This window comes from Thamnophis sirtalis, unplaced genomic scaffold, assembly GCF_051295495.1.
Source record: "Thamnophis sirtalis isolate CommonGarterSnake01/CBP01778 unplaced genomic scaffold, rThaSir2_p1.2 scaffold_2, whole genome shotgun sequence".
Classification (NCBI taxonomy): domain Eukaryota; kingdom Metazoa; phylum Chordata; class Lepidosauria; order Squamata; family Natricidae; genus Thamnophis; species Thamnophis sirtalis.
The window spans coordinates 50,489,897-50,516,880 of record NW_028261382.1 but is presented as its reverse complement, the minus strand read 5'-3'; the positions used below and the strand labels follow the sequence as shown (position 1 = coordinate 50,516,880).

The following is a 26,984-nucleotide window of genomic DNA, read 5'->3' as shown; positions in this document are numbered from 1 at the left end:
GGCAGTAGATGGAATTCGGAGGAGGCCTAATCTGTGGGATCTAATCGGTCTAGTGGAGGTAATTGGCAGCAGGCGGTCTTCTCCATCTGGATGAGGGTCAGTTTCACCTTGGAAGGGAGAGTTACTTGGGACTTGAGGGAGCAGAGAAGTAACATGTTTGGAAAGTGTGAGCCTGGTTTAATATGTGGCTGCAGATTCAGAGTTCCCCAGGTGGAGGCTGCAGCCTCTTCAGTCCTTGAAAGCGAGATGCCCTCGCAGGATCAGTTTTGCCCGCCCCACCCCCCACCCCCAGCAGCAAGAGGTTCGGTTCCCTGATGCCCCGTTTGTTCCCTCTTCTCACCTCCGGCCTCCCTCTCCTCTTTGTGTGCTAGGAACTTCGATGAAGTCGTTTCCTGCTTTGCTGAGCAGGAGAGCCCCCTCTTCAGCGAAGTCAGGTCCACCTTTTACGATGAAGACGACACCAAAGTGAGTGTTTCTGGGCGGGCGGCTCCTCCCTGCTGCCTTACGGCTGGGCCTAACCTCCGCATGGGCTTGTGGCTTCCAGAACACCCGGGAGGAACCCATCCACATCTTGAACGTGGCCGTCCGGTGGGCAGATCACCAGGAGGACGAGGAGCTGGTGCCGATCTTCAGGGCCTTCGCTCAGTCCAAGGTCGGTTCTCACAGAAGCCTAGATTTCCTCCCCCGGGCGGCTTGGCCTCCGGCTTATTTATCGATCTGCTGGCTTTAAAAGCTGACCTGGTGAATCATTGGCTCCACATCCAAGGAGGGCTGCCTCTCCTCAGCTCAGCTCCTGTCTGAATGCAGACAAAAACTCCTTGATCTCATCGGACTCTCCTTCCTGATTTCATTCCTCTTTTGCCCTGGTGCTAATGTTTCTTTCCTGAGATTATTCAGGTATTTGGTATTTTCTCCTCATCTTTCCCCATGCAGAATAATATCCTTGTGGACTATGGGCTTCGAAGAATCACGTTTTTGATAAACCAGCAGGTCAGTGATAATATGTAAATATATGTGATATATGTACCGTATTTTTCGGAGTCAATGCACCTTTTTTCCCCAAAAAAGGGAGAAAATTGGGGTGTGTCTTATACACTTACGCAGTATTTTTGGCCTCCCGAAACCCCGCTCTCTTCACAAAAATGGACGTGCAGAGGGTTTGGGAGGTCTGCAAAGTGCTCCTGTGGGCTTGGAAAAGGCAAAAATGAGTGGAAAATGGGTTTTTTCCTCATTTTTGCCCCCCCACAGCCCCGAGGAGCATTTTGACAGCCTCTCAAATTCTCTGCATGCCCCGTTTTTTTTTTACAAAAAATGAGGCCTGCAAAAACTTGTTTTTTTTTTTTAATTTACCTCTTCAAAATTGTGGTGCGTCTTATACTCCGAAAAACACGGTGCATGAAAGTGTATACATGACTGTTGATAATCATGGTGGAATTAACGTCTGTTTAAAAAGCAAAGGTTGGCAACTTCTGCCCTTTCTCCTCACTGGTAAGGTCTCTCTTCTTTTGCAGAGGGAGTTCCCAAAATTCTTCACTTTCCGAGCTCGGGATGAGGTGAGGTGGGGGGGCTGTTTAATCCCCCAGGCGACGTCTGATCTTGGTTTTAACGCTCGGTGGGTACAACCTCAACCCCACAAGTTTTTGCTGCGTCTTCTTCAGTTTGCCGAAGACCACATCTATCGCCACTTGGAGCCAGCCCTGGCTTTCCAGCTGGAGCTCAACCGCATGCGCAACTTTGACCTGACCGCGGTGCCGTGTGCCAACCACAAGATGCACCTTTACCTGGGCGCTGCCAAGGTGGAGGAAGGCACGGAGGTCACCGACTACAGGTTCTTCATCCGTGCCATTGTCAGGCACTCCGACCTGATCACCAAGGTGAGTTTAGGGCTGAGCTACAAGGCACTTCATGGCCCCTGGTGCTCTCTGAGCTTGGCGGTTTTCTCGCAGACGTTTCACGACCCAAACGAGGTAACATCATCAGTGTAGTGATGGTGTTGTTGACTAGCACTGACGATATTTCGTAGTTTGGGTAATCTGTAAGAAAGCAGGCAAGGTCAGAAAGCACCAAGGACCCCGCTGTCCCTCTTCTTCCTCTTTTACCTCCTCTTCCTCCTTTCCCTCCGCAAACCCTCTCCCCTTCTGGCGCTGGTGTTGTTCCCTAGTTGGGTCATGAAACATTTGTAAGAAAACAACTAAGTTCAGAGAGCACCAAGGACCCCCCCCCTTTCAACCCTGAGCTACACATATTCTGCTTTTTTTGGTACTTTCTGCTCAGCACAGCAGCCCCTTCTGGGGTCAACAGTTGCCCCCTCCTCTCTGCCTGCCTCGTGGACAAGTTCTCTTTCTCACTCTCCCTGTCCTGCTGCCGCCCCCGTCTTCCCATCCAGGAGGCCTCCTTCGAGTACCTGCAGAACGAGGGCGAGCGGCTGCTCTTGGAAGCCATGGACGAGCTGGAGGTGGCCGCCAGCAACACCACCGTCCGCACCGACTGCAACCACATCTTCCTCAACTTCGTCCCCACCGTTGTCATGGACCCTTCCAAGGTCTGCGTGCCTTCCCTCTCTAGAAAGCCCCCCCCTCCCCCGGCCGCTTGCGGAGTAAGAGGCTCCCCCCCCACGACCACATTTTGCCTCCCTCCCCCCTCCCAGATCGAGGAATCTGTGCGCTCCATGGTGATGCGTTACGGCAGCCGCCTCTGGAAGCTGCGGGTCCTTCAAGCGGAAGTCAAGATCAACATCCGGCCGATGCCGACGGCCCAGGCGGTTCCCGTGCGCCTCTTCCTGACCGACGAGTCCGGATACTACCTGGATATCGGCCTCTACAAGGAAGTCACCGACCCCAGCACGGGAAGCGTAGGTGCCCCCGAGCCCCTTGAGCGCTTCATGCGTCCGTCCCCCGATTGGCTTCCCTCCGTCTCTCAGGGGTGGGTGGCCTTCCAGGATTGTATTTCCCTCCTCCCTCCTTCCCTGGGGTGCTTTGGGTCTACGCAGACCTCTCCCCACGCTGAGCTCAGGGTCTGGAGACCTTGGCTGAGGGCAGCCGCAGAGGCCTCCAGATCCTTCCGCCGAGTGTGAAGTCTGCATTTGTGAAGATTTGAGTGCGGCTTCTCTCGTCCGACTGGAGTTGCCTCAGCCGAGGGAGGCCGCCTGATCGTCCTTTGTCTCCTGGCCCAGATTATGTTCCACTCCTACGGGGAGAAGCAGGGCCCCATGCACAGCATGCTGATCAACACGCCCTACGTCACCAAGGACCTGCTCCAGGCCAAGCGCTTCCAGGCCCAGTCGCTGGGCACCACCTACGTCTACGACTTCCTGGAGATGTTCCGGCAGGTGGGCTGGGCAGCGGCTCAGGGGGTCTCCCCCGGGCTCCGTCGGCCACCAGGGTGGAGAGGTGCTCACTGCCGCCACTGCTGCTCACTAGGCTTCCACCGTGGCTATTCACGGCTCCGGGTTTAGGTTGAGGTTGAGGTTTGTTTTATTTATATGCCGCCCTATTCCCAAAAGGGACTCAGGGCGGCGAACAACTCAAGCGGGAAAGGGAACACACAAATACAAGACAAGCATTTAAGATAGCCAACAACCACGCCTGTCGAGAGGGGAAGGGAGCTCATCAACCCCAGGCCTGCCGGCACAGCCAGGTTTTAACGGCTTTTCGGAAGGCCTGGAGAGAGGTGAGGGTCCGAATCTCCACGGGGAGTTCGTTCCAGAGGGCTGGAGCTGCTACAGAGAAGGCCCTCCTCCGGGTAGTCGCCAGTCGGCATTGGCTGGTGGACGGAACCCGGAGGAGGCCAACCCTGTGAAATCTAATGGGTCTTTGGGAGGTAATTGGCAGCAGGCGGTCTCTCAAGTACCCAAGTCCAATACCATGAAGGGCTTTATAAGTGACGACTAGCGCCTTGAAGCGTATCCGAAGACCAATAGGCAGCCAGTGCAGCTCGCGGAGGATAGGTGTAACGTGGGTGTATCGAGGTGCACCCACAATCGCTCGCGCGGCTGCATTCTGGACAAGTTGAAGTCTCCGAATGCTCTTCAAGGGCTGCTTAATGCTCGAGAGGCCCCAGAGTGGGGATTGAGGGTCCTAGTTTGTCCCTTCATTGGAGCTTCTGATTTGAGAGTTGCTGCAGATTTTTAAATTAAAAGACAGCCACACGCACACACAATATTGGGAAATGTTTTCACCTGGAGAGAAAGCCCACCTGTAGACCCGCCTCTCCAGAAATATTAGGAAAAGCAAATGGGCCCCGAATGGGCGAAGGTGTCTCTCTCTTCCGGATGTCCTCTCCCGAGGAGATTCTGTGCCAGTGGAAGAGGCAGCGCTCGGTCTCCCCGATGGAGAGCCCACTGGCTCACTCTGGCAGAGAAGGGACCCAGGAAATGCCTTCCCCTCCCCTCCCTTCAGTGGCGTCTGCCCCTAAGAATCCCCCTGATGCCGAGAATCTTCCTCCTCCTCCTCCTCCTCCTCCGCAGGCTCTGTTCAAGCAGTGGGGACCCACTGAGGAGGCCAGCCCCACCGACGTGCTGACGTACACGGAACTGGTGCTGGATGCCCAGGGGAAGATGGTGCAGCTGAACAGGCTGCCGGGAGGAAATGAGGCAAGCACTGAGACCGGGGCAAGCGGAAGCTTGAGAGAAGAGGGGCTCCAACCAGGGAGGTTTGAAAGCGCCGGGGGTCCTTGCAGACTGAGGGGCTGCCTGCCTTTCATCTTCTGTCTAAGCTGCTTTGCTGCAGGCCTCTGTTTTTTTTTTCTTTAAGGTTTTTTTCTTTATTTTTCTTTTAAAACAAACATTTCATCATGTGTTGTTGTTTGAGTACAATGTGTGTGTTGTAATAGTTATAGCTCACCACCAAATTCTTTATATGTTCTTGCTTTAACATTACAACCTTACATAACTCCTGTTATAACATTTCTCTTCCTAAATTATTCAATTTCATACTTTATATCCCTATTCATATTCTAACCAGTGATAAAATAACCCCCATATGTTATAATAATCAGATTCTTCCTTTAATTGCTAGTGTTAATCTAGGCCTCTGTTGAAGAGGATTCAAATGGGAGAAAATCCTCCAGATTTTAAGAAATGCAGCTTGCTAACTTCTGCTTTTGATCAGTTTCTTTTTCTTCTTCCTCCTCCTCCTCTTCCTCCTCTCCTCCGCCAGATCGGAATGGTGGCCTTCAAAATGAAGCTGAAGACCCCCGAGTACCCCAAGGGCCGTGACATTGTGCTCATCAGCAACGACATCACCTACAAGATCGGGTCCTTTGGGCCTGCCGAGGATCTCCTTTTCCTGCGGGCATCGGAGCTGGCTCGTGCAGAGGGCATCCCGCGGGTCTACATCGCAGCCAACAGTGGTGCCCGCATCGGCTTTGCCGACGAGATCAAGACCAAGTTCCAGATAGGCTGGGTAGATCCAGCAGATCCCTACAAGGTAAGGGGGATGATTGCGGGACCCCGGCGGGATTCCATCGTGGCTGAATCTCCCCTTGGGAAGACGAGGAGACGCCTTTGTTGCTCAAGCTGAGCCTCATTGCCCGGGCAGGGAGAATTCCTCGACGTTTCCAGGGCCTCGTCCTTTGAAGGCTTAATGGCAGGGAGGCAGGCACGGAACGCTGGCTTCTTAACCAGCAACAGGAAGCAAGAGAGGGTCTGGTTCCCCAAACTCCCCAAGGTGGCGCAGTGGTTAAATGCAGCACTGCAGGCTACTGCTAGATCAGCAGTTCAGCTGTTCAAATCTCACCGGCTCAGGGTTGACTCAGCCTTCCATCCTTCCGAGGTGGGTAAAATGAGGACCCAGATTGTTGTGGGCAATATATGCTGACTCTCTGTAAACCGCTTAGAGAGGCCTGAAAGGCCTATGAAGCGGTATATAAGTCTACTGCTATTGCTATTAAAAAAAAAAAAAACTCCTCTAATGGTGGGAGAGCAGAGAAGGACCCACTGCCCAAATGTGAGGGGTAAACAATATTTCATCCCCAGTTCCTTGTTCTCCTTTCAGAAAGACCACCAAAACGATCGAATTATATGCTTCATCTAGAGCGGGGGTCTCCATCCTTGGCCAGACAGAGCTTTGCTGGCTGAGGAATTCTGGGAGTTGAAGTCCACAAGTCTTTAAAGTGGCCCAGGCTGGGGAGCCTTGCTCTAAGGGCTTCCTAGCAGTCTGCTAATCCTGCACACACACACCCTCTTTTTTCCAAAGGGATTCAAGTACCTGTACTTAACGCCTCAGGATTACACGAGGATCAGCTCCATGAATTCTGTTCACTGCAGGCACGTGGAAGAGGCTGGTGAGTCCAGGTGAGCAAGGGGCTCCTCTCCGACTTCCCCTCCTGGGGGAACCCAGGGGACCAAGGGGTGCGTGTGTGTGTGTGTGAGTAACCCCCTGCTTGCTCTCGTCTCCTGCAGGTATATCATCACTGACATCATTGGGAAAGAGGAAGGCTTCGGGGTGGAGAACCTAAGAGCATCGGGCACCATTGCTGGGGAGTCCTCTCTCGCCTATGACCAAATTGTCACCATCAGCATGGTAGGGCTGCGGATCCCTCTCGTTCTAACGCTGGGGGGGGGGAAACGGCTCCTGAGCAGGAAGCTGCCATGTTTTCTAAACCGGTGGTTCTCAGCCTTGGCAGCTTGACTTCAAATCCCAGGATTCCCCGTGGCTGACTGGGGCATTCTGGGAACCAAAGTCCACCCATCTTCAAGCTGCCAAGGTGAAGAAATACCCTGTTCTAAGCTTGAGAGACGGCCTGCTGCCAATTACCTCCCACAGACCCATTAGATCTCACAGGGTTGGCCTCCTCCGGGTTCCGTCTACCAGCCAATGCCACCTGGCTATTACCCGGTGGAGGGCCTTCTCTGTGGCAGCTCCGGCCCCTCTGGAATGAACTCCCCGCAGGGATTCGGACCCTCACCTCTCTCCAGGCCTTCCGAAAAGGCGTCAAAACCTGGCTTTGCCGGCAGGCCTGGGGGTGATGAGTTCCCTCCCCTCCCAACATGTATGGTTGTGCGACTGTTGTCTACTTTTATTATTTGTATTTTGTCTTTTATGTTCCCCCTTTTTCCCCTTGAATTGTTCGCCGCCCTGAGTCCTCCCGGAGAAGGGCGGCATACAAATAATAAAATTCTATTCTATTCTAAATGGCAGCTTCCTTGGCCACAAATTGGTTCCTTCGCTTCTGTTCCGCAGGTCACCTGTCGAGCCATTGGGATTGGGGCTTACCTGGTCAGGCTGGGCCAGCGGGTGATCCAGGTGGAGAATTCCCACATCATTTTGACTGGGGCCAGTGCTCTGAATAAGGTACGGAGGGAGCTTGTTTTGGCTTCCGGCGTTTTCCGTTTAGATTATCCTGAGAAAAGTACTTTTAAAAAAACCAGAAGTGCCTCCTCCCTTGCTATGTGGTTGTGGAATCGGTCCCTGGGGAACGATGTGCGCTTGTTCTTGTACGTAAAACACTATATTCACATTTTAAAAACAGCTACTCAGAAGAGAGGTTGGTACTGTTGGATTACTGTCTTTATCAACCACTCATTCAGAGGGAGGGAGGGAGAGAGAGAGAGGGAAGGAGGGAGGGAAAAAGGAGAGGAAGGAAGGACTATGCAGCTTCAGAGGATAATCCAGGGCTGGGAGGGACCTGGAGGTCATCTAGCCCAACCCTGCTCTAGCAGGACATTATTAAAAGTGAGTTTCTGTCAGCCTCTGCTTTGCTGCTGCTTTTCGGCTGCCATTGAAACGGGGAGGGGGGGGGAGGGCCTGGTATTTGGGGAGGGAATCATTCTGTGCTGGAGGACTGTTTATTGGGAGTTATTCTCGCCATCTCTTTGCACACGTGGAAGGGGGGAGTTTCCCGCCAAAGGCCAACTGTCCGGCATTCCGACCTGATGATGATTTTTGAAGATGTCTCCCACCTGACAGTTGGGTGACTTATGATTGGACTATGGACTGGGGTACCAAGGGGAGGGGGATGAATCATGTATAGATATCTATTGCTTTCGCGCCTTTTTACTCAGATTCAGCTTTGCTTTGCTCCTCATCGCTTGTAAAAGTACACTTAATTCTGAAACATGGAGCTGAGTGGTTCCTTTCTTGGTTATTAAATGAAGGGGCAGTGACAGTTTCAGCCTTTTGATCCCCCATAGTTACATGACTACATAGCCACGCCCACCCAGTCATATGACCTCGCCAAGCCACGCCCGCCAAGCCACGCCCACAGAACTGATAGTAAAAAAAAAAAAATTAGATTTCACCAGTGGCTGGAGCCACGTGTCCTGAGTAATCCCCAAAGCTCCAGGGTGGGACCGCTAGGAAGCTGTCCTCGTTTAAGCCTTTTGAGGAAAGCGCTGGTTTTATCGCCCTTTTTGTGCTCCTTCGCGCAGGTCTTGGGCCGGGAGGTCTACACATCTAACAACCAGCTGGGCGGAGTGCAGATCATGCACAACAACGGTGTCTCCCACGTGGCCGTCCCGGATGACTTTGAGGGCGTCTACACCATCCTCCAGTGGCTCTCCTACATGCCCAAGGTACCTGGAGGGCAGCGGAGGAATGCCAGGCTGCCCGCTTGGAAGACAGCGAGAGCGATGGTGCCAAGCATCTAAATGAGGAAGGAATTTCCTGCCATGGGTCCCTTGCCTAATATCTTACACTTAAACCTATTTTATTTCATCCCAATGGCCTTCCCTGTTTAATTCGGCCACAGGGTTTTTGTTTTTTTTAAAAATCTTATGTATTATATTAGAAACTTCTGTAATTGGGTAAGAATGAATTGTCTTCACTTGTGAACGTCACAATCAGATTTCTTCAGGACTGTAGAATTACCTGAAAAAGCCCGTTTCTTCTTCCCTTCCCGATTGCTGCTCTGGGTGGGCTCTTCCCCCCCCCCCCAACCTTAAAACTGGCCTTGAGCAAAGTTTTCTTCTTGCAGGATAATCACAGCCCGTTGCCCGTTGTCCCTCCAAGCGACCCCATCGCGAGAGAAATTGACTTCGTCCCTTCTAAAGTCCCCTACGACCCCCGGTGGATGCTGGCCGGGAGGCCCCATCCGAGTGAGTATCTCAGTCAGCTCTTCTGGAAGAAGCGTGTTTGGGGAGGGGGGGCTGGAGAGCAAAATCCAGCACTGGGGAGGGAACTAGCTTGGTTCAACGAATTCTATAGGAAGCTTTTGACAAAGATGAAACTTGACCAGATAAACATGTAGAGATGAGAAGCTGGAAGATATTGTCTTTGTTGGTTGGAAAGTGTACAAATTGATACCCAGCATGGCTGGAAGGAAGAAGAGACATGGAGAGTCGCCCATCTGCAGTTGGAGAAAGTGGTGTGACGGGGTTTATTTATTTATTAAATTTATTGGCCGCCCATCTTGCCACAGGGTAACTCTTTAGTAGGCCTTTCTGGTGTAGCCTCACGGTATGGCTGGGTTTCCTTCTTCCTGAATCTTCTCCAGTTTTGCCTAATAGATCAGCAGAGGTTATGGAATTGCATGACTTTTAGAAGACTTTACCTTGAATTTTCTCAACTCCCTTTCCCTTCCTCCCCCCTCCCCCTCTGTTTTGTTGTACAGCTGTGAAGGGATCTTGGCAAAGTGGTTTCTTCGATCATGGATCATTTGCAGAGATCATGCAGCCCTGGGCCCAGACTGTGGTAGTTGGTCGAGCCAGGTATCGGCGAAGGGCTGGGGCTGGCTGAGGAGCCTTTGGGAGAAGGGAGGGGACCCCCGCAGGATAGATCTTGCCCCTGAACGTCAGCTGGAACTCCCTTTCCTGCCCTGGCTGACGTGTGTCTGCCTATAAGGCATGAGGAAGAGTTCGGCAACCCCAGGCCTGGGGTTGATGAGTTCCCCTCCCCTCTCGACTTGTATGGCTGTATGACTCTTGTGTATTTTAATTACGTGTATTGTGTTTGTAACCCCTTTTCCCCTTTTGAGTTGTTCGCCGCCCTGAGTCCCTCCCGGAGAAGGGCAGCATACAAATAAACTAAATCTTAATCTTAATCTTTTGTTCCCAAGTTTTAAAACCTTAAAATCTCTATGCTTACGAAATAAATAAAGGCACATTATCCATTGACTGGTTGCATTGAGTCCACGTAGCCCTAATCTGAAGTCGTCTGGACTTATTCTGACAGGCTAGGAGGAATCCCCGTGGGGGTGATAGCCGTGGAGGTCCGGACGGTGGAACTCGCCATACCGGCTGATCCAGCAAACCCAGAATCGGAAGCAAAGGTTGGCCTCGTAAAATTCAGAACCTTTTCTCCCACGGGGCATCTGGTCAGTTTGTCAGAAGCCAGAGAGTCTCTCCGTCTTGCTTCTCTCAGGCTCCTAGAATACAGTTCCATGCTGCCTTCAGTAAAGGGGCACTTCTGTGAAATGAGCACATCCCCCTATAAATGTGTCCAGCACATGTTTTTGCCTTGCGTCCGATTGGTGCATTAATTCGGGATGACCCGTAATTTTTCTCCCTTTTTATGTTCCTCAGATCATTCAGCAAGCCGGGCAAGTCTGGTTCCCGGACTCGGCTTTTAAAACTGCCCAGGCCATCAGGGACTTTGACCGTGAGCGGCTCCCCCTCTTGATCTTCGCCAACTGGAGGGGCTTCTCTGGTGGCATGAAAGGTGCCCTTCCTGCACCCCCACCCCCTGTCCTCGTCACGCCAGTGGCCACCAGAGCGAGAGGGAGGGAGGGAGAGAGAGGTGGTGGTGGTGGTGATGACCTCTTGGCCTCTGATTGCAGACATGTACGACCAGGTGCTGAAATTCGGGGCCCACATTGTGGACAGCCTCCGGCAGTTCAAGCAGCCGGTTCTCGTCTACATCCCCCCACATGCTGAGCTGCGGGGAGGCTCATGGGTGGTGATTGACCCGACCATCAACCCTCTCCACGTGGAGCTCTACGCAGACAAAGAGAGCAGGTGAGTGTCCGGCTACATCCTCACCTTCTTTGCGGTCAGGTCTTAGGGTGGCCAATCCTGGGTTGCTGTCCAAAACATCCCTTTGATCTGGGAGTTTCTCCTTTGGCGAGAGCGAGAACTTCATTTTTGCTGAAAATCTTTATCAGTAATAGGTTTTTTATTTTCCATTTTCATTTTCGTACAGTCACATATATACTGTGCATAACCGGGGCCATATAACATTAAACAATAAACACAGCCATTCCTCTTGTCAACAATACCCCCCAAAATACAAACCCAATGTACCTCTTCGACCCTCCATACACCCTTTCTTTCGCCCCCCTCCAACTTTCCATCTTCCCTCCATCATTCCCCTCTGCCCTACTTCCCCTCCCCCTCTACCACTCCTCTCTCCCAGTACACTCCCTCCCTTCCTTCTCACCCTCCCTCCCGTCCTCTCTCCCACCCTCTCTACTCCTCTTTCTTCTATCCCTCTACTCCTCCCTTCGGTGTATTTCTACTATCTATTAATATATTCAGCTTGTCCTATTTTTACAATGGAATTAAAGAGCAACAGTATACAAGTGCAATCGCGTTGCTTTGAAATCTAACACACACAATACTACAGTATTGCGCCACCAACAGTCTTGCTGCCGTTATTTTTGCTGAAGATCTTGAAATAGTCTGTGTGTTGATTGGGGTTTCAGTAGGAAAGTATCTCCGTTTTTTTTCTTGCAAAAGGAACTTATTCCTTATTAATAAGGGGCCCACTTGGAGCCATTGTGAAATGCTGGCTGGAGGCTCTCGAGGCCCAAGGCATGGAATGCTCCTGTGGTGGTGGTGGGAGACTTGTTCTGACCTGTCCAGTGCTGGTCAGCCCAAGAGGAGGGGCTCTTCCCTCTCCTGCCTTCCATTGCAAGGGGCTCTGCTTTGCAGGGGGGGCATCTTGGAAGCGGAAGGAACCGTGGAGATCAAGTACAGGAAGAAAGAGCTGCTGAAGACCATGAGGAGGGTCGATGTCACCTATGCACGAATCGCACAGCAGCTGAGTAAGAGGAAGGCCAAGCCGGGCCGGCTCTCCCCCCACCTTCCCTTCTCTTCCTTTCCCTTCCCTGCTGCTGGTTGATCTGCATCCACTGCCAATGCCAATTACCTCCACTAGACCAATTAGATCCCACAGATTAGGCCTCCTCCGAATTCCATCCGCCGGCCAGTGTCGACTGGCGACTACCCGGAGGAGAGCCTTCTCTGTGGCTGCTCCGACCCTGTGGAACGAGCTCCCCGTGGAGATTCGAACCCTCACCACCCTCCAGGCCTTCCGCAAAGCCCTCAAAACCTGGCTGTTCCGACAGGCCTGGGGCTAAAGACTCGCTGCCCCACCTCGAATCGTATGATTGTTGCGCTTTTAACTATGTATTGTTTTGTGTTGTTGTTAAACTGTCTGTATCCCCCTTTCCCTTCTTTGAGTTGTGAGCCGCCCTGAGTCCCCTTAGGGAAAAGGGCGGCATACAAATGAAATAAAACTCTAAAAACTCTAAAACACTGGGCCCTCAACACTGGAAAAATGGAGGGGGGGTGTAGCAGAGCTTCAGGTGGGAAACACCCTCCGGAGCCTGTGTCCCCCCCCCCCTCCGGCCTTCCTTCCCAGGGGCTTCCTGGGCTCCCCCTCCCTCCCTCCCGGGCTGGATCCCTTCCAACCGGTCCTTCCTGTGTCCTGGCCTTGGCAGGTTCTCCGGAACTCTCCCAGGGGCAGCGCAAAGAACTGGAGAAGCAGCTGAAGAGGCGAGAGGACGAACTCCTGCCCGTCTTCCACCAGGTGGCTGTGCACTTTGCGGACCTCCATGACACCCCCGGGAGGTTGCAGGAGAAAGGAGTGATTTCAGTAAGTGCAGGCCGTCCTCAACTTACGACCACAGTTGAGCCCGAAATTTCTGTGGCTAAGCAGGGCATTTGTTCAGCCGCATTTTACTCCAGCCTTCCTTGCCACCGTTGTTAAGTGAATCACTGCAGTTATAGCAATAGCAATAGCAGTAGACTTATATACCGCTTCATAGGCCTTTCAGGCCTCTCTAAGCGGTTTACAGAGAGTCAGCATATTGCCCCCAACAATGTGGGTCCTCATTTTACCCACCTCGGAAGGATGGAAGGCTGAGTCAACCCTGAGCCGGTGAGATTTGAACCGCTGACCTGCTGATCTAGCAGTAGCCTGCAGTGCTGCATTTAACCACTGCGCCACCTTGGCTCTTGGAGTTGTTAAGTTAGCCACACGGTTGTGAAGTGAGCCTGGCCTCCCCACAGACTTCGCTTCTCCAAAAGGGATCACAAGAACCTGGCACACTGTGGCCGTCATAAATATGAGTCAATAGCCAACTGTTTGAATTTTGATCACCTGACCATGGGGGGTAGCACAGTGGTCGTAAGTGTGAAATGGAGTCACGAGTCCCTTTTTTTATTGCCGTTGTAACTTTGAATCTTCACTAAATGAACTGTTGTAAGCCGAGGACTGCCTGCAGTCAAGCTTGGAATCTTGGGAGGGATCCTTCTTTCCGTGATCTTCTTTCTCCTAGGGATCTCGGGGCTGTTCTTGGCTTCCTGGGCAGCTCTGCAACTGTGGGGCAGAACTCTGGGGTCGAACCTGCCCCCTTCGCCATCTCTGGTGTCCCCCCACCCGCTCTTCCTCTCCAGCTGAACCTTTGAAGGGGGCAGGAACTCCCCAAAGGGTCTCCCTAAGAGATAAGACGCTGGCCACGGGTTACGCAGCCCTGAGTTCTGTGTTGTGGGGAGGCGTCCTGAAGCAACCTGAGTGGGGTCTTCCGTTTCAGGACATCCTTCAGTGGAAGGAGAGCCGCACCTTCTTCTACTGGCGGCTGCGGCGGCTGCTGTTGGAGGAGGGTGTCAAGGCCGAGATCCTGAGCGCCCACAGCGAGCTCAGCAACAGCCACATCCAGTCCATGATGCGACGCTGGTTCCTGGAGACCGAAGGCGCCGTCAAGGTCGGGGACTTGGTTGGCGGGAGCCGACTTCTCTCGGCTGCCCCTGCTTCCCGGCTGAGTGCGGCTCCCCCCTTCTGTCCCTCCTGCAGAGTTACCTGTGGGATAACAACCAGGTGGTGGTGGCATGGCTGGAGAAGCAGCTGAGTGAAGAGGACGGGGCGAAGTCAGCCATTCGGGAGAACATCAGATACCTGAAGCGCGATTATGCCCTGAAACATATCCGAAAGTGAGTGTTTCCTTCCTGGTCAGGTGTGGGGTCTCCGAGGGGCTCCATGGGGTGCCGGGACCAAACGGTTGGGGTGGCATAGGAAGGGCCCCAGGAACCCCGAGAGCATTCCTTGGAGCTGGGAGAAGTCAAAGACTCTGCATTTTCTGCTCAAAGGAAGAGTGCAGGAGAAGTGTGTCCCTGGCTCTCTCTCTGGGGATGATAAGGCTTGGGCCACCTTAGCTGTGCAGTGTGTAAAGAGGATGCCACAGCAACAGCATGACCGTTGTGTGTTTTAAATTATGTATTGTTTTGTGTCGTTTTTAATTTTTGTTTGTATCCCCCTTCCCTGGTTTGAGTTGTGAGCCGCCCTGAGTCCCCTTCGGGGAAAAGGGCGGCATATAAATAAAATAAACATTCAACATTCAAGAGGGCACTTAAAGGGCTCTTGATGAGAGAGGGAACTCTGGTCTGTGGAGGCTGAGATTTCAGTGCATTATGTGCCGCTCGTTGGCCCTCTCACTTCCACCGGGCAGCTTTGGCTCTCTTCTTGAAACAGTACTGAGCAAAACTCCGGTTGCGTTTGTGTCTCACAAAATTCAGGAGAGAAAAAAAGGGATTTTTTACATCAAATCCTGGTCATCCAAGTCTCTCTTTACGATCCCGCTTCTCTCTTCCAGCTTGATAGAGGCGAACCCGGAGGTCGCCATGGACTGCATCGTTCACATGACCCAGCACATCACAAGCGCCCAGAGGGCTGAGGTGGTCCGCCTCCTGGCAACGATGGACAATCCTTCCCCCTCCTGACTTGCGCCCGCTGACGGTGGGAGATTGCCAGATTGCCTCTGATAAAGGAAGGAGGAGGCGGCGCTAAACCACCTCAGTTTGTGAGCGCCGTCCGGCTGCGGCTTTCTAGCAGGGCCCCCGTTTGTCCTGAATTAGGAGGGCCAGAGTCTCCCAGTTCCCGGGATTCGCTCTCCTGCCACACTCGGCAGTCCGTATTTTCCCCAACCGCCTGGGTGCCCACCGCACAGTGTCCAAGGGAAAAAGGTTTGCATTGCCCAGTCTAGAATGTAGGCTGAAAGTAAGTGCATTTTCAGTTATTGCCCAGGGTTATCTGTTGAGATAAGGGATTCTCTTTCACGAAACCACTCAGGACACAACGCTTTATTAAAATATGTATTGGAAGGGTGGGGGGGGAAATGTCAGTATCTACCACCCAGCCAATACGGAGGAGTGGCTGGGGAAAATTTCCCAATAGGCCAGCACAGCTGTCCTAGAAGCCTTTGAGAACGGAGGCATTCCTCCCTCTCTCTCTCCTGGGAAGGTGAAAACAAAAGGGACATCCTCCCCCCAAAGGGAAGTATTTTGGGTTCTTCTTGTTTCTTTAGAAAGAAAGGGGGGGGGCTCCATCCTTGTTCCTAACTGGCTGAGATGTCAGATACCAGAAGGGGAGACAGTGGTGCTATTTATTTGTGGGATGAGTGGACTTTGCGAGAGGCGAGACAATCAAAACACGCTTTTAAAGGGATGAATCATCAGCAGGCGGAAAGTATGATGGGCTGTGAAACATCAGACGCACAAAACACTTTCACACACACACACACACACACACACACACACACAGTCTTTTCTAAAGCAGACCTGGGACAAAGGAGGTGACAGCTGAAGGTAATTTACATTGTCCGGCATATCTTGGAAGGCCGGAGTTCTTGGCAGGTTTCCTAATCCTTCCTGGGAGTGGGATTGTCTCTCTACCTCTGGCATTAATGCTTGAGTGGGTCTGGTATGGGACGGGGGTTTCCCTCCCCCCCCCTAAAAGAAAAGAGGGTGATAAAACTCCTTTTTCCAGGGACAGAAGAAGAAACACCTGACAGAATCTTGCTTTCTTCTCCTTGGGAGAGCTGTTAATAAATCTCAGGGAAGGGAGGCCCCCCAAAGGCCACTCCAAAATAGCCGTTGTTTTTTTTAAATAAGAGCAACTCTGACTTTTGATACAGGCTTCGAGGTTTGTTTTATCTTTTGTGAGTTGGAGATTCATTAAAGGAGTCTTGGTTTTCTTAACGATCCCAATTGTATTTCTTCGTTCTCCTCCCCACCCACCCCCAACCCCCCACCCCGTAAAGATGCAAAATTGCTCTCTAGATCTGATTTGCCGCTGTGGATGCCGCTGTGGTCTCTATCAGTAACACGTCTTTATTGCCCTTCGTTTCCATACAAAGCTGACAGTAGTAAATCATGGGATGATCAGCACATCAATCCATCAGAACTGAAAAGTACATTTTGAAGGGGAAAGTTTTTCGGAAGCCATTTCCATTCCCTCCTGCGTTTTGCTTTTCTAGCCTGACCTCTAGCCAATGTCTGTAAGTAGCCTTGTCTACACTTAAAAAAACAACAACAAGGGGGTTCCCGAGAAGAGCCCGTGTGGGTCATGTGGTAGGAGTCACCCCCAAACTGCGCATGCCCTATTATGCACTGGGCCATGGGTGACCCACACCTACACAAGGAGTTATATTACAACAGCTTTCTTCCAAGTGATCCAAGCTACAGACGGTCCCCTCAGGGCCAGCTTTGGGCTAAGGCCACGTAGGCACTGGAGGGGGAGAGGGGGCACCCGGGCTTGGGGTGCACCACCAGGCACCAGCCCTTCTTCCCAAAACAAACTTAGCTGCTCTAAGAATGCACATCTTGGCATTGGCGGGAGGTGGCGCTGTCAGACCAACTGACCCACCGGGACCCTCTCCCCTTGAGCCAGCCCTGCCTCTGTGCATATTGGCCTCAGGGGGGAGGGAGGGGAGGGGTGCCTAAGTAAATCTCTGTAAATGCAAGTGAATCCTAACCTTTTAAGAAGTCAGCAGGACCCTTCCCCAGAGGAAAAAATGGGACATAGGCAGTTCCTGATCTCTGCCAAAATGCCAGAGAGGGCTGTAGCTGAGCTATCCTGTAACACTTGTTGTGGGCAAGGCTCTCCATGGGTGCATCAGTGGGGCTTTTGGGCCCCTGGGGAAGGCTGTTGTGTGAGCTGCAAACACACCCCCACCCCCGGGAAGGCCGTGGACGAAGAGGAGGGCTCTGCTGGAGGGAATGGAACTCGGTGCCTCTTTGCTAAGAATCTCCATCGCTACCTGGAGAGTCAAAGAGGCTGTTCTTTGCACCTTGAACTGTACGTGCAATTTCCTTTGAACGATATGGTTTGGCTTCTTTTCTTCAAAATTGAATTCTGAGGCAATAGAAGGAATTATTTACAATTTACAGTAAAAAGGTGTTTAAAAATAAATATTAGATCAAAGTTAACCTGGTACTGATAGCCTAAATGCTAAATCAGAAGATCTTAGCTGCAACATGCAGTGTCTCTTATACTAGTGGTCATTTTAAAAACAAAACAGTGAACAAAGATTGCTGCATGATATATTTCTACGTAAACATTTAGGGCTGAGCGGGGGGAAAAAAAACAGCATTTTTATGTCAGTTGTGGAAAAGCTCACTGGCTAAAAGTAGGTTTGGTCTTTCACAGAAAACGTTCCGTCCACAGAAAGTACATCCAAAGTGCTTATTTTGAAAGGGTAGTTTAAAAAACGTCCACAGTGTTCTGGTGATCTTTAAAATAGTTTGCTGCAGTTTGAATAATTAAGTAAAAAAATATTACAGTGTTTTTCAAAAGTCAGTGCTGAGCATAAAAATTCCCTTTTCGTTTTCATAAAAATAAATTATAAATAAAATTTACAAACAGTAATACTGCTTAGCCCCAGAATCAACAAACCTCTAATCCTAAACTCTAGTATTTTTTCCCCCAAAAAAATCTCTAGTAAGATCGTTAATCCTAATAATCTATTCAAGGTTTTGTTTTTTTTTTAAATCTCATTTAGTACATTATTTTCTTTTCTGCTCTGGCTGTGAAAAGCAGCCCCTTCTGGCAGCCTGAAACCTTTGCTGTCAGAGCACCAAGCCGGGTGAATGGGCTGCGGGATTCAGCTCCTGCAAGGGAAGGCTGGCCTACTTGGTGTACGCCTGGGACTAAAATTCCTCTCTCGTGCAGCATGTCTTGAGGCCTGGAGAGATGATTTTGGGAGGTAGACAAGTCAGGTGTGGATCTGAAGAAAAGACCCCCGAAGACCCTCTGGAGGAGGAGGAGGAGCAGCGATCAGCAACTGGAGCTTAAAAGGGCTCGGAACAATTTCACGGTACTTGCCAGTAGGAAGAGCGAACAAGTAAGAGCTTAACCGAGACACAAAGTCAGTGGCATGGCCAAGACCAAGCCCCCCTTGCCCCTCCCTCAAATGCCCCCGTGAAAGGGGTGAAAGAAAGGCAAGGAACCTCCTCCCCCCGTGCTTTGATTAGCTCAGAGGAGATCAGGAACCTAAATAAAGGACAGCTAAGGACACACTAAGGGGAGGAGAATGTGTATTTCCTCCTTTGGAGCAAGTTAATTTAAATTCTGTAGCCCCTTTTGATTTAGCTGTTCTGAGAACGGCTCCTTCCCCCCCCCCCACCCCCCATGCTGCCTTCTCTCCCTCTCCCTCCAAAAAACCCACAATAAATTAAAATTTTATCTAGGTTCTGATGGAGAAGCAAGTTCCATGCTTCTTACCAGTCCGGTAACAAAATCAGGCCTTGGTCAAAAAGCTGCTCGCTCCCACCAGATTCCTGAAAAGGTGGGCTTTGTTCTACCAGTGCGGAGACCACGAGGTGTCTTGCAACATTGGTTGATGGGCTGAACATGGAGGAGGCCGGGTCTTCGCACGATCAGCGTGGGGCCCCCCCCACCAACAAGGCCTGGCACTCACTGGTGGTGGTGGGGGGGACGGACAGAGCGGGGGGGAGGGCTGCGAGCAGGAGAAGACGGCCCAGTCCAAGTGCCGTGGGGCTTTCAGAGCAGAGCGATGGGCTTGTTCCCTTGAGGGCCCCGGTACTGTGCGGGGGAGACGGCATCCAGCGTGGCGTAGGTTGTGTAGAGACCCGTCACCTGTAAGTCTGCGAAGGAATGGTCGCTGGCACTGGAGGCAGGGGGCAGGCTGGCAGGCGCCAGGTCGCAGTCGGAGAGCGCCAGGGGAGAGTTGCTGAAGGCCCCCAACGTCTCCAGGTTGAAGCTGTCGTCCTCCTTCTCCTCCCAGAGGTTCCCTTCCACAGGAGAGAAACGGTGGTCAGATCTCTACTCTGGTGGGACCTCATTGCCTTCTCTGTGGCTGCCCCGGCCCTTTGGAACGAGCTCCCCGTGGAGATTCGGACCCTCTCCACCCTTCAGGCCTTCCGGACGGCCGTGAAGACCTGGCTGTCCCAGCAAGCCTGGGGTTGAGTTCCCCACCCCCCTACTCGAATTTGCTGTGTCTGTTGTGGTTTTAAATTGTTCGTATTGTCTGATTGTTTTTGTCTTACTTTTTGTAATTTCCCCTCCCTTGGCTTTTGTTCAGCCGCCCTGAGTCCCTTCGGGGGAATAGGGCGGCCTACAAATTGAATAAAATCCAAAATCGAATTGCGCAAATCTACCCAAGAGAATTTTAGCAGTGGGGCATTTCCCCGCTTCCAGACACACACACACACCCCTCTTTTTCTCCCCTGCTGTTTGACTTTCTGGAGAAAAGGAGAAAAATGTGGTTCATTTTTTCCCCCCCAGTAAATAAAGCGGCTTTATGGCTGGTTGCAGGATACTTCAGCCGTCCTCTTTTGACTTGAGTATTTAAGTTCGGACCTTATCAGTACCTGAAGGTTTCATCCTAGCCTCTTCCCCCAGGCACCCCTAACCAGGTGCACATAAAAAAGAACAAAAGAGCCGAGGTGGCACAGTGGTTAGGGTGCAGCACTGCAGGCCACTTCAGCTGAACTGTTATCTGCAGTTCGGCGGTTCTAATCTCACCGGCTCAGGGTTGACTCAGCCTTCCATCCTTCCGAGGTGGGTGAAATGAGGACCCAGACTGTGGGGGCGATATGCTGACACTGTAAACCGCTTAGAGACGGCTGAAAGCCCTAGGAAGCTGCATATAAGTCTAACTGCTATTGCTATTGCAATCTATCTATCTATCTATCTATCTATCTATCTATCTATCTATCTATCTATCTATCTATCTATCTATCTCTATATCTCTGTCTGTCTATCTATCTATCAGATTGTTGGGGGCAATATGCTGACTCTGTAAACCGCTTAGAGAGGGCTGAAAGCCCTATGAAGCGGTATATAAGTCTAACTGCTATTGCTATTGCAATCTATCTATCTATCTATCTATCTATCTATCTATCTATCTATCTATCTCTATATTTCTGTCTGTCTGTCTATCTATCTATTGGATTGTTGGGGGCAATATGCTCACTAAACTGCTTAGAGAGGGCTGAAAGCCCTATGAAGCGGTATAGAAGTCTAACTGCTATTGCTATTGCAATCTATCTATCTATCTATCTATCTATCTATCTATCTATCTATCTATCTATCTCTATATTTCTGTCTGTCTGTCTATCTATCTATTGGATTGTTGGGGGCAATATGCTCACTCTAAACCGCTTAGAGAGGGCTGAAAGCCCTATGAAGCGGTATAGAAGTCTAATTGCTATTGCAATCTATCTATCTATCTATCTATCTATCTATCTATCTATCTATCTATCTATCTATCTATCTATCTATCTATCTCTATGTCTGTCTGTCTGTCTATCTATCTATTGGATTGTTGGGGGCAATATGCTCACTCTAAACCGCTTAGAGAGGGCTGAAAGCCCTATGAAGCGGTATAGAAGTCTAACTGCTATTGCTATTGCAATCTATCTATCTATCTATCTATCTATCTATCTATCTATCTATCTATCTATCTATCTATCTATCTATCTATCTCTATATTTCTGTCTGTCTGTCTATCTATCTATTGGATTGTTGGGGGCAATATGCTCACTAAACCGCTTAGAGAGGGCTGAAAGCCCTAGGAAGCTGCATATAAGTCTAACTGCTATTGCTATTGCAATCTATCTATCTATCTATCTATCTATCTATCTATCTATCTATCTATCTATCTATCTATCTATCTCTATATCTCTGTCTGTCTATCTATCTATCAGATTGTTGGGGGCAATATGCTGACTCTGTAAACCGCTTAGAGAGGGCTGAAAGCCCTATGAAGCGGTATATAAGTCTAACTGCTATTGCTATTGCAATCTATCTATCTATCTATCTATCTATCTATCTATCTATCTATCTATCTATCTCTATATTTCTGTCTGTCTGTCTATCTATCTATCGGATTGTTGGGGGCAATATGCTCACTCTAAACCGCTTAGAGAGGGCTGAAAGCCCTATGAAGCGGTATAGAAGTCTAACTGCTATTGCTATTGCAATCTATCTATCTATCTATCTATCTATCTATCTATCTATCTATCTATCTATCTATCTATCTCTATGTCTGTCTGTCTGTCTATCTATCTATCGGATTGTTGGGGGCAATATGCTGACTCTGTAAACCGCTTAGAGAGGGCTGAAAGCCCTATGAAGCGGTATAGAAGTCGAACTGCTATTGCTATTGTTATCTATCTATCTATCTATCTATCTATCTATCTATCTATCTATCTATCTATCTATCTATCTATCTATTACCGAGGTGGCACAGTGGTTAGGGTGCAGTATTGCAGGCCACTTCAGCCGACTGTTATCTGCAGTTCAGCAGTTCTAATCTCACCGGCTCAGGGTTGACTCAGCCTTCCATCCTTTCAAGGTGGGTAAAATGAGGACCCGGATTGTTGTTGGGGGCGATATGCTGACTCTGTAAACCGCTTAGAGAGGGCTGAAAGCCCTAGGAAGCGGTATATAAGTCTAACTGCTGTTGCTATATTTCCCTCCATGATCACATTTTCTGGGCCAGCCCTTAAAAAGACCTTCGGGTAGAAAAGATGTCTACGCAGCCACTCTTTCCACCTGCAAAAGCAGCTTGGAGATAGGTGGAGGCAAGAATCCCTGCAGGTGAGGACCCCTCCCCATTCCTTCTCCCAGCTGCCGGATTTTTTTAAAAAAAACCTCTAACCTCCCCTCTCACCTTGGAGTGCAAAGTCCATAATGCTGGGATCGAGGGCGTCCACCTCCGTGCTCAGGTCAGTCATCACGTTGAGGAAGTCGGGGGCCCTGCTCACCAGGTGCTGAGGGAGGGGGCTGTGGTGGACGCTGGGCAGGGCGTGGAGGGGGGGCGTCTGTGCAGGGGCCGGGGAGTCCGGGGCCAAGCACGCCTGGGGCTGGATCTGCCGGTGAAGCCGGACGGACTGCAAGGGGAGCGTCCCCATCGGCTGGGGCTGCGCCTGCAGCAGGAGGCCCTGAGCGGCCGCTGCCCCGTGGCTGCGCAGGGAGGCTTCGGCCTCCGCCAGCTTGCCGGCCCTCCTGCAGCCGGCGGGGCGGTCAGTGATCAGCTTGTCCAGTTCCTCTGCAAGGAGAAACAGCCGTATTAAGTGCCCAGCTGGGCAGGCAGAAAAAAGGAAGGAAACTTATTTCACAGCATTTATTATTTGCACTGTGGTTTCTTTTTTTTTAATGCACTACAGGTGGTCCTTGTCTTAACAACAGTCGGTTTAGTGACCCTCTGACACCAGCTTTTCACACTTAACGACCGTTGCAGAATCCCCACGGACACGTGATCAAAGTTCAGACTCTGGGCAACTGGCTCCTATTTATGACGGGTCGGTCGCCGTTTTCCCGGAGTTCCTTAAACCCCTTTTGCAAAATCGACTGGGAAGTCAAATTCACAAAGGTCACTTAAGGAGGCCGAGCTCACTTAACAAATGCCTCACTTAGCGGCAGAAATCTGTGTTGCTCGGTTGCGGTTGTAAGTCGAGGACTAGCTGTACTCCCACCGTTTTTCAGAAGGCCGAGGAAGCCCTGAGACAAAGGAGGGCCGCCTGCCCAGTGTCCCTTCCGGTCAAATAACTCCTGCTGGACCACAGGGAGGGAGGGAGGGAGGGCGGGAGGGAGGGAGGGAGGGGAGAGCTGGGCCTACCTGGGTTGGCCATGCTCCTGTGAATGGCAGCCAGGTCCTTCCTCTTCCACTTCTGCATCTCCTCCTCCATCTTGTCTATCTTGGCAGGGTTGAGGGCCCAGAGGCAGCCCTTGCGGGAGGAGCTGCTGGCCTTGTTCTCCACTTTCTCGAAGCATTTGTTCAGGGACAGGTTGTGCCGCACGGAGTTCTTCCAGCCGTCGGGGGCTGTCTGTGGGAAGCAGGTGAGCCGTCACACCCGCCCCCCCCCCCCAGGCACACACCACGCTCGGCTCAGAGCCCCCCAGGCCAGGGTATGTATGTATGTATGTATGTATGTATGGTATTATTTGTATGCCGCCCTTCTCCGGGAGGACTCAAGGCGGCGAACAATTCAAGGGGGAAAAAAAGGGGGAACATAAAAGACAAAATACAAATAATAAAAGTAGGCAACAGTCACACAACCATACATGTCGAGAGGGGAAGGAACTCATCACCCCCAGGCCTGCCAAGGGTCTTGGGGTGGGGGGGTGGGGGCTTTCCAACTTCTATTCCGGCAAAACATTAACCTCTGGGGGGGCCGGGAGCTGCTCTGGGTACTGTGGCTCCAGAGACCCTACTCGCCCTCGGATCTAAAGATGAATTCGATGTTTGTCTGGCCTATGAGGGAATCGTTAGGAGGATACCTATCTGTCTGTGGTGATAAGGCAAAGGTTATCCCCCTTGCGCATATGTGCTAGTCGTTCCCGACTCTAGGGGGCGGTGCTCATCTCCGTTTCAAAGAGCCAGCGCTGTCCGAAGACGTCTCCGTGGTCATGTGGCCGGCATGACTCAACGCCAAAGGCGCATGGAATGCTGTTCCCTTCCCACCAAAGGTGGCTCCTATTTTTCTACTTGCATTTTTTTACCTGCTTTCGAACTGCTAGGTTGGCAGAAGCCGGGACGAGTCACGGGAGCTCACTCCGTTAACGCAGTGCTAGGGGATTCGAACTGCCGACCTTTCTGATCGACAAGCTCAGCCTCTTAGCCCCTGAGCCACCACTATGGTCTATGGAGATACCTGTCTGCAGGTAGCCCCAAGTTGTGGTGTCTGTCTGGAAAAGGGGCCTCTAAGGTCGCGAGAGAGCCAAGATTCCCCTGAGCTGGAGCTCTGGGAATATGGTCGGTGGGGGGGCTCCTCCGTCCTTCAGGGGGGGCCTTCCGACAGCCAACACTCCCTGCACACACACACAACCATCCCTCTGTCTGCACATCGGCCCCAGGGCGAGGGAGGGGGCCTCCCCGTTGGGCTCAGCCTTCCTCACCTTAAAATAGGGGAAATGCTCCTTCATGAAGCCGTAGATCTCACTCACGGGGAGGCTGCCCGTCTTGCTGTTCTTCAGGGCCATGGCGATCAGGCAGCTGTGGAGGGACAGGGGAGGGTCCGTTGCCCAGCCGCCTGCAGCGTGCCCGGACCTCACCTCTACCCATTCCCGGGAAAGTGGGGGGGGGGTTCCCCTCCTTGCACCGTGGGCCCCCCGAGTCTTACTCACCTGTAGGAGTAGATGGGCTTGGGGTAGTGCTTGGCATGCATCTCCTGGGCTGCATGGGGGGCCAGGCGGGGCTGGGAGAAGTGGGGGTGGGCTCCGTAAGAGGTGCTGTAGATGGTCACGGGGTTACACTGTGGCCGAAGAGAGAGAGGGAGGAGACCGAGTGAGGCCCTCCTCAGGGGAAAAGACAAAGCGGGGGGGGGGGGGGGACGGAGGGGCTCTAGGGGAAAGTGGGCTGTGGGGATGTGGCCCCCTCCCTGCAAAAGCTGCCCGGAACACCTCAGTGCATCCATGCCCCCCCCTAAGGCAACCATCGGCAAGGGGCTTGGTGGTCCCCACAAATTACTTTAGTCTAAATGGAGGAGGGGTCCGGCAGCTGGAGGGGAGGGTCCCTGGCCCCTGCCCACTCTGCAGTTGGTTTTCTTAATAAGGGAACAGGGAGGCGCCTGCCCTGAGTGGGGGTCTGCCTCCTTTTCAGCCGTGCCAGGGAAGGGAGAAGCAGGCCAGCGCATTTGCCCTCTGGGGGGTGGCTGGGAGACCCATCAGCCTCGGCCAGTGGGGAGGAGGCCAAACCAAAGGCCGGGGGCTTCTGTGGCATGGGTGGCCACCAACACCCCGGCTCCACGCTCTTCTTGCTGGTGCAGAGATTGGAAAGGAAGCCCCCGCTAGGAGAAGGGCCTTCAGGTGCCCACCCATTCTTCTCAGCTGGAGGCTCCAGTCACCTCTGAACCCTTTTGCCCACCGGTTAAAACATTTTCCTTGCACTGCCTGGATGTTCTGGTACGTGCACAGCTGAACCTACAGCTGTTAGACCTTCACACAGGACGACAACTAAGTTGTGGCGAGGTTCCTGACACACACACACACACACACACACACACACACACATCCAAAGCCGGGAGCCGTACCTGCTGCGTGCTGTGCGTGATGGTGAAGATCTGCTGGGTGTGGCAGGAGGGAGGAGGGAAGAGTGGGGACGGCTGAAGGCTGGGGGACGGCTGCCCCCCCACCATGTACTGACTGATCTGGGGGGGGGAGAGAAACCGAAGCATCAGTTGTGCAGGGCATCAAACCCCTCCCCCCCCAAGGCCGTTAACGAGGAAGGGGGCCTGTTCTTACGTCACTTTCGTGGGGCGAGATGGTGTTAAGTCCCAGGATGTTTGGAGACAGGCTGGCTTGAATGTGAGGCGTCGCTCTTGGGGGGCCCGAGCTGTGCATGGCACCTGTCATCGAAAAGCAGCAAATGATAACGGTTCTGGGCGGTGGTGAAATCCACATTTCTTTACGACCGGTTCTGTGGGCGTGGCAGGGGAAGGATACTGCAAGACCCCCATTCCCTCCCCACTCAGGGGCCGGTCAGAGGTGGAGTTTGCCGGTTCTCCAGACTACTCAAAATTTCCGCCACCGGATCTCCAGAACCTGCTGGATTTCACCCCTGGGCTGCTCTCAATCCCCCCTCCCCACCCCAAAAAAGCTCTCCGTGGGATCTACAGGGCTGCATACCCACTGATCATCGCAATGGGGCTTATTGAACCCAAGTCGATGCTGGTTTTACACCCTTCATTTGCTTTTTTTTGTGCTTTAGCCACTAGGCAACACAGCACAGTGGGGTCAACGTGACGGAGTCCCGACAATTATTTAATTAATCTGTATGCCGCCCACTCTCAAAGAGACTCAGGGCGACACATGAAAGGGTCAAGGGGTTTTTCTACCTGTCTGCTGCAGGACCACATTCTGGGAGGTGATGCCGAAATCCATTCTTTCGCTGGTCATCTGCTGCAGCCGAGGGACGTCCACGGAGGTCAGCCACGAAAGGGACTGCAAGTCGCCGGGGAAGTCATCTTCGCTCAGATGTGAGGGGTCGGAGCCCAACAGTCTGCAGAGGAATAACGTGGCTTTAGTGGCTGCCTTGCCCTGGCCTGTGTGAAGGTAAGGTGGCAGTGGTGGCACCTATTCTGACAACGTTTTTATGCCAGTTTCTGACTACGTTGTTATGCCCGCAGGGTCCGCTGTCTGGGGCCCTCCTGCGTGGGGAAGACAGCAAAGATATGCAGGAGGAGAAAAACTTTCCTACTGTGCAGAGAACGATAATACTTATAGGCCTAAAGTTAGAGCACTGTGTACCGAATTCATCCTGAGAATAAACCCTTTGCGTGTTGTTTCTAAAACTCCTGTTTCTGCTCCAGCAAAGTCATGCTAACTCCAGGTTCGTGTGGCGCTCGGAGCCTGCTGGAGTTGCACAACACAGCAGCGCCAGAAACAAACAATTTAAAACAGCCAGAAGGATTTAAAATAAATCTGGGATATTAACAATGCCTTCTTTTTTTTCCCCCCCAGAAAGTATACTTATATTCATTGTTATCCTTGCATTTCATACCTTCAAACAGAGATCTTATTCCTTCATTTTTCAACAAAACATCGCTGCCTATATATACCAGTTTTCATTTGTTCCCCTATTAG

The 26,984-nt window shown here is 51.8% G+C and overlaps 2 protein-coding genes across 6 annotated transcripts in view; one reads left to right on the top strand and one right to left on the bottom strand.

Annotated features, from left to right (window-relative positions):
* ACACB (acetyl-CoA carboxylase beta) overlaps positions 1-15,251 on the top strand; it is a 38,381-nt gene extending 23,130 nt beyond the window's left edge. For 4 of the 5 annotated variants that reach the window (XM_087705431.1, XM_087705430.1, XM_087705432.1 and 1 more), the window contains 24 exons: positions 372-465; positions 545-652; positions 934-990; positions 1,512-1,553; positions 1,659-1,874; positions 2,387-2,542; positions 2,648-2,851; positions 3,173-3,328; positions 4,466-4,591; positions 5,157-5,426; positions 6,195-6,292; positions 6,401-6,521; positions 7,182-7,292; positions 8,369-8,512; positions 8,914-9,034; positions 9,550-9,646; positions 10,110-10,206; positions 10,460-10,595; positions 10,714-10,891; positions 11,807-11,919; positions 12,598-12,752; positions 13,693-13,863; positions 13,953-14,089; positions 14,749-15,251. In XM_087705431.1, coding sequence (XP_087561557.1) covers positions 372-465; positions 545-652; positions 934-990; positions 1,512-1,553; positions 1,659-1,874; positions 2,387-2,542; positions 2,648-2,851; positions 3,173-3,328; positions 4,466-4,591; positions 5,157-5,426; positions 6,195-6,292; positions 6,401-6,521; positions 7,182-7,292; positions 8,369-8,512; positions 8,914-9,034; positions 9,550-9,646; positions 10,110-10,206; positions 10,460-10,595; positions 10,714-10,891; positions 11,807-11,919; positions 12,598-12,752; positions 13,693-13,863; positions 13,953-14,089; positions 14,749-14,875 — 3,235 coding nt within the window. In that variant the 3' untranslated portion in view covers positions 14,876-15,251. Of the gene's footprint in view, positions 1-371; positions 466-544; positions 653-933; positions 991-1,511; positions 1,554-1,658; positions 1,875-2,386; positions 2,543-2,647; positions 2,852-3,172; positions 3,329-4,465; positions 4,592-5,156; positions 5,427-6,194; positions 6,293-6,400; positions 6,522-7,181; positions 7,293-8,368; positions 8,513-8,913; positions 9,035-9,549; positions 9,647-10,109; positions 10,207-10,459; positions 10,596-10,713; positions 10,892-11,806; positions 11,920-12,597; positions 12,753-13,692; positions 13,864-13,952; positions 14,090-14,748 lie in introns of those variants that run through there. The other variant, XR_015695525.1, reaches the window with a different exon arrangement.
* Positions 15,252-18,894: 3,643 nt separating this feature from the next.
* On the bottom strand, positions 18,895-26,445 carry FOXN4 (forkhead box N4). Its single transcript, XM_087703737.1, has 8 exons — positions 26,237-26,445; positions 25,644-25,747; positions 25,433-25,549; positions 24,528-24,655; positions 24,300-24,396; positions 23,020-23,227; positions 22,072-22,449; positions 18,895-19,186 (listed from the first exon to the last, which is right to left on the bottom strand). The coding sequence occupies exons 1-8, from the start codon at positions 26,295-26,297 to the stop codon at positions 18,936-18,938; spliced, it is 1,344 nt and encodes a 447-aa protein (XP_087559863.1). The 5' UTR covers positions 26,298-26,445; the 3' UTR covers positions 18,895-18,935.
* Positions 26,446-26,984: the final 539 nt, after the last annotated feature.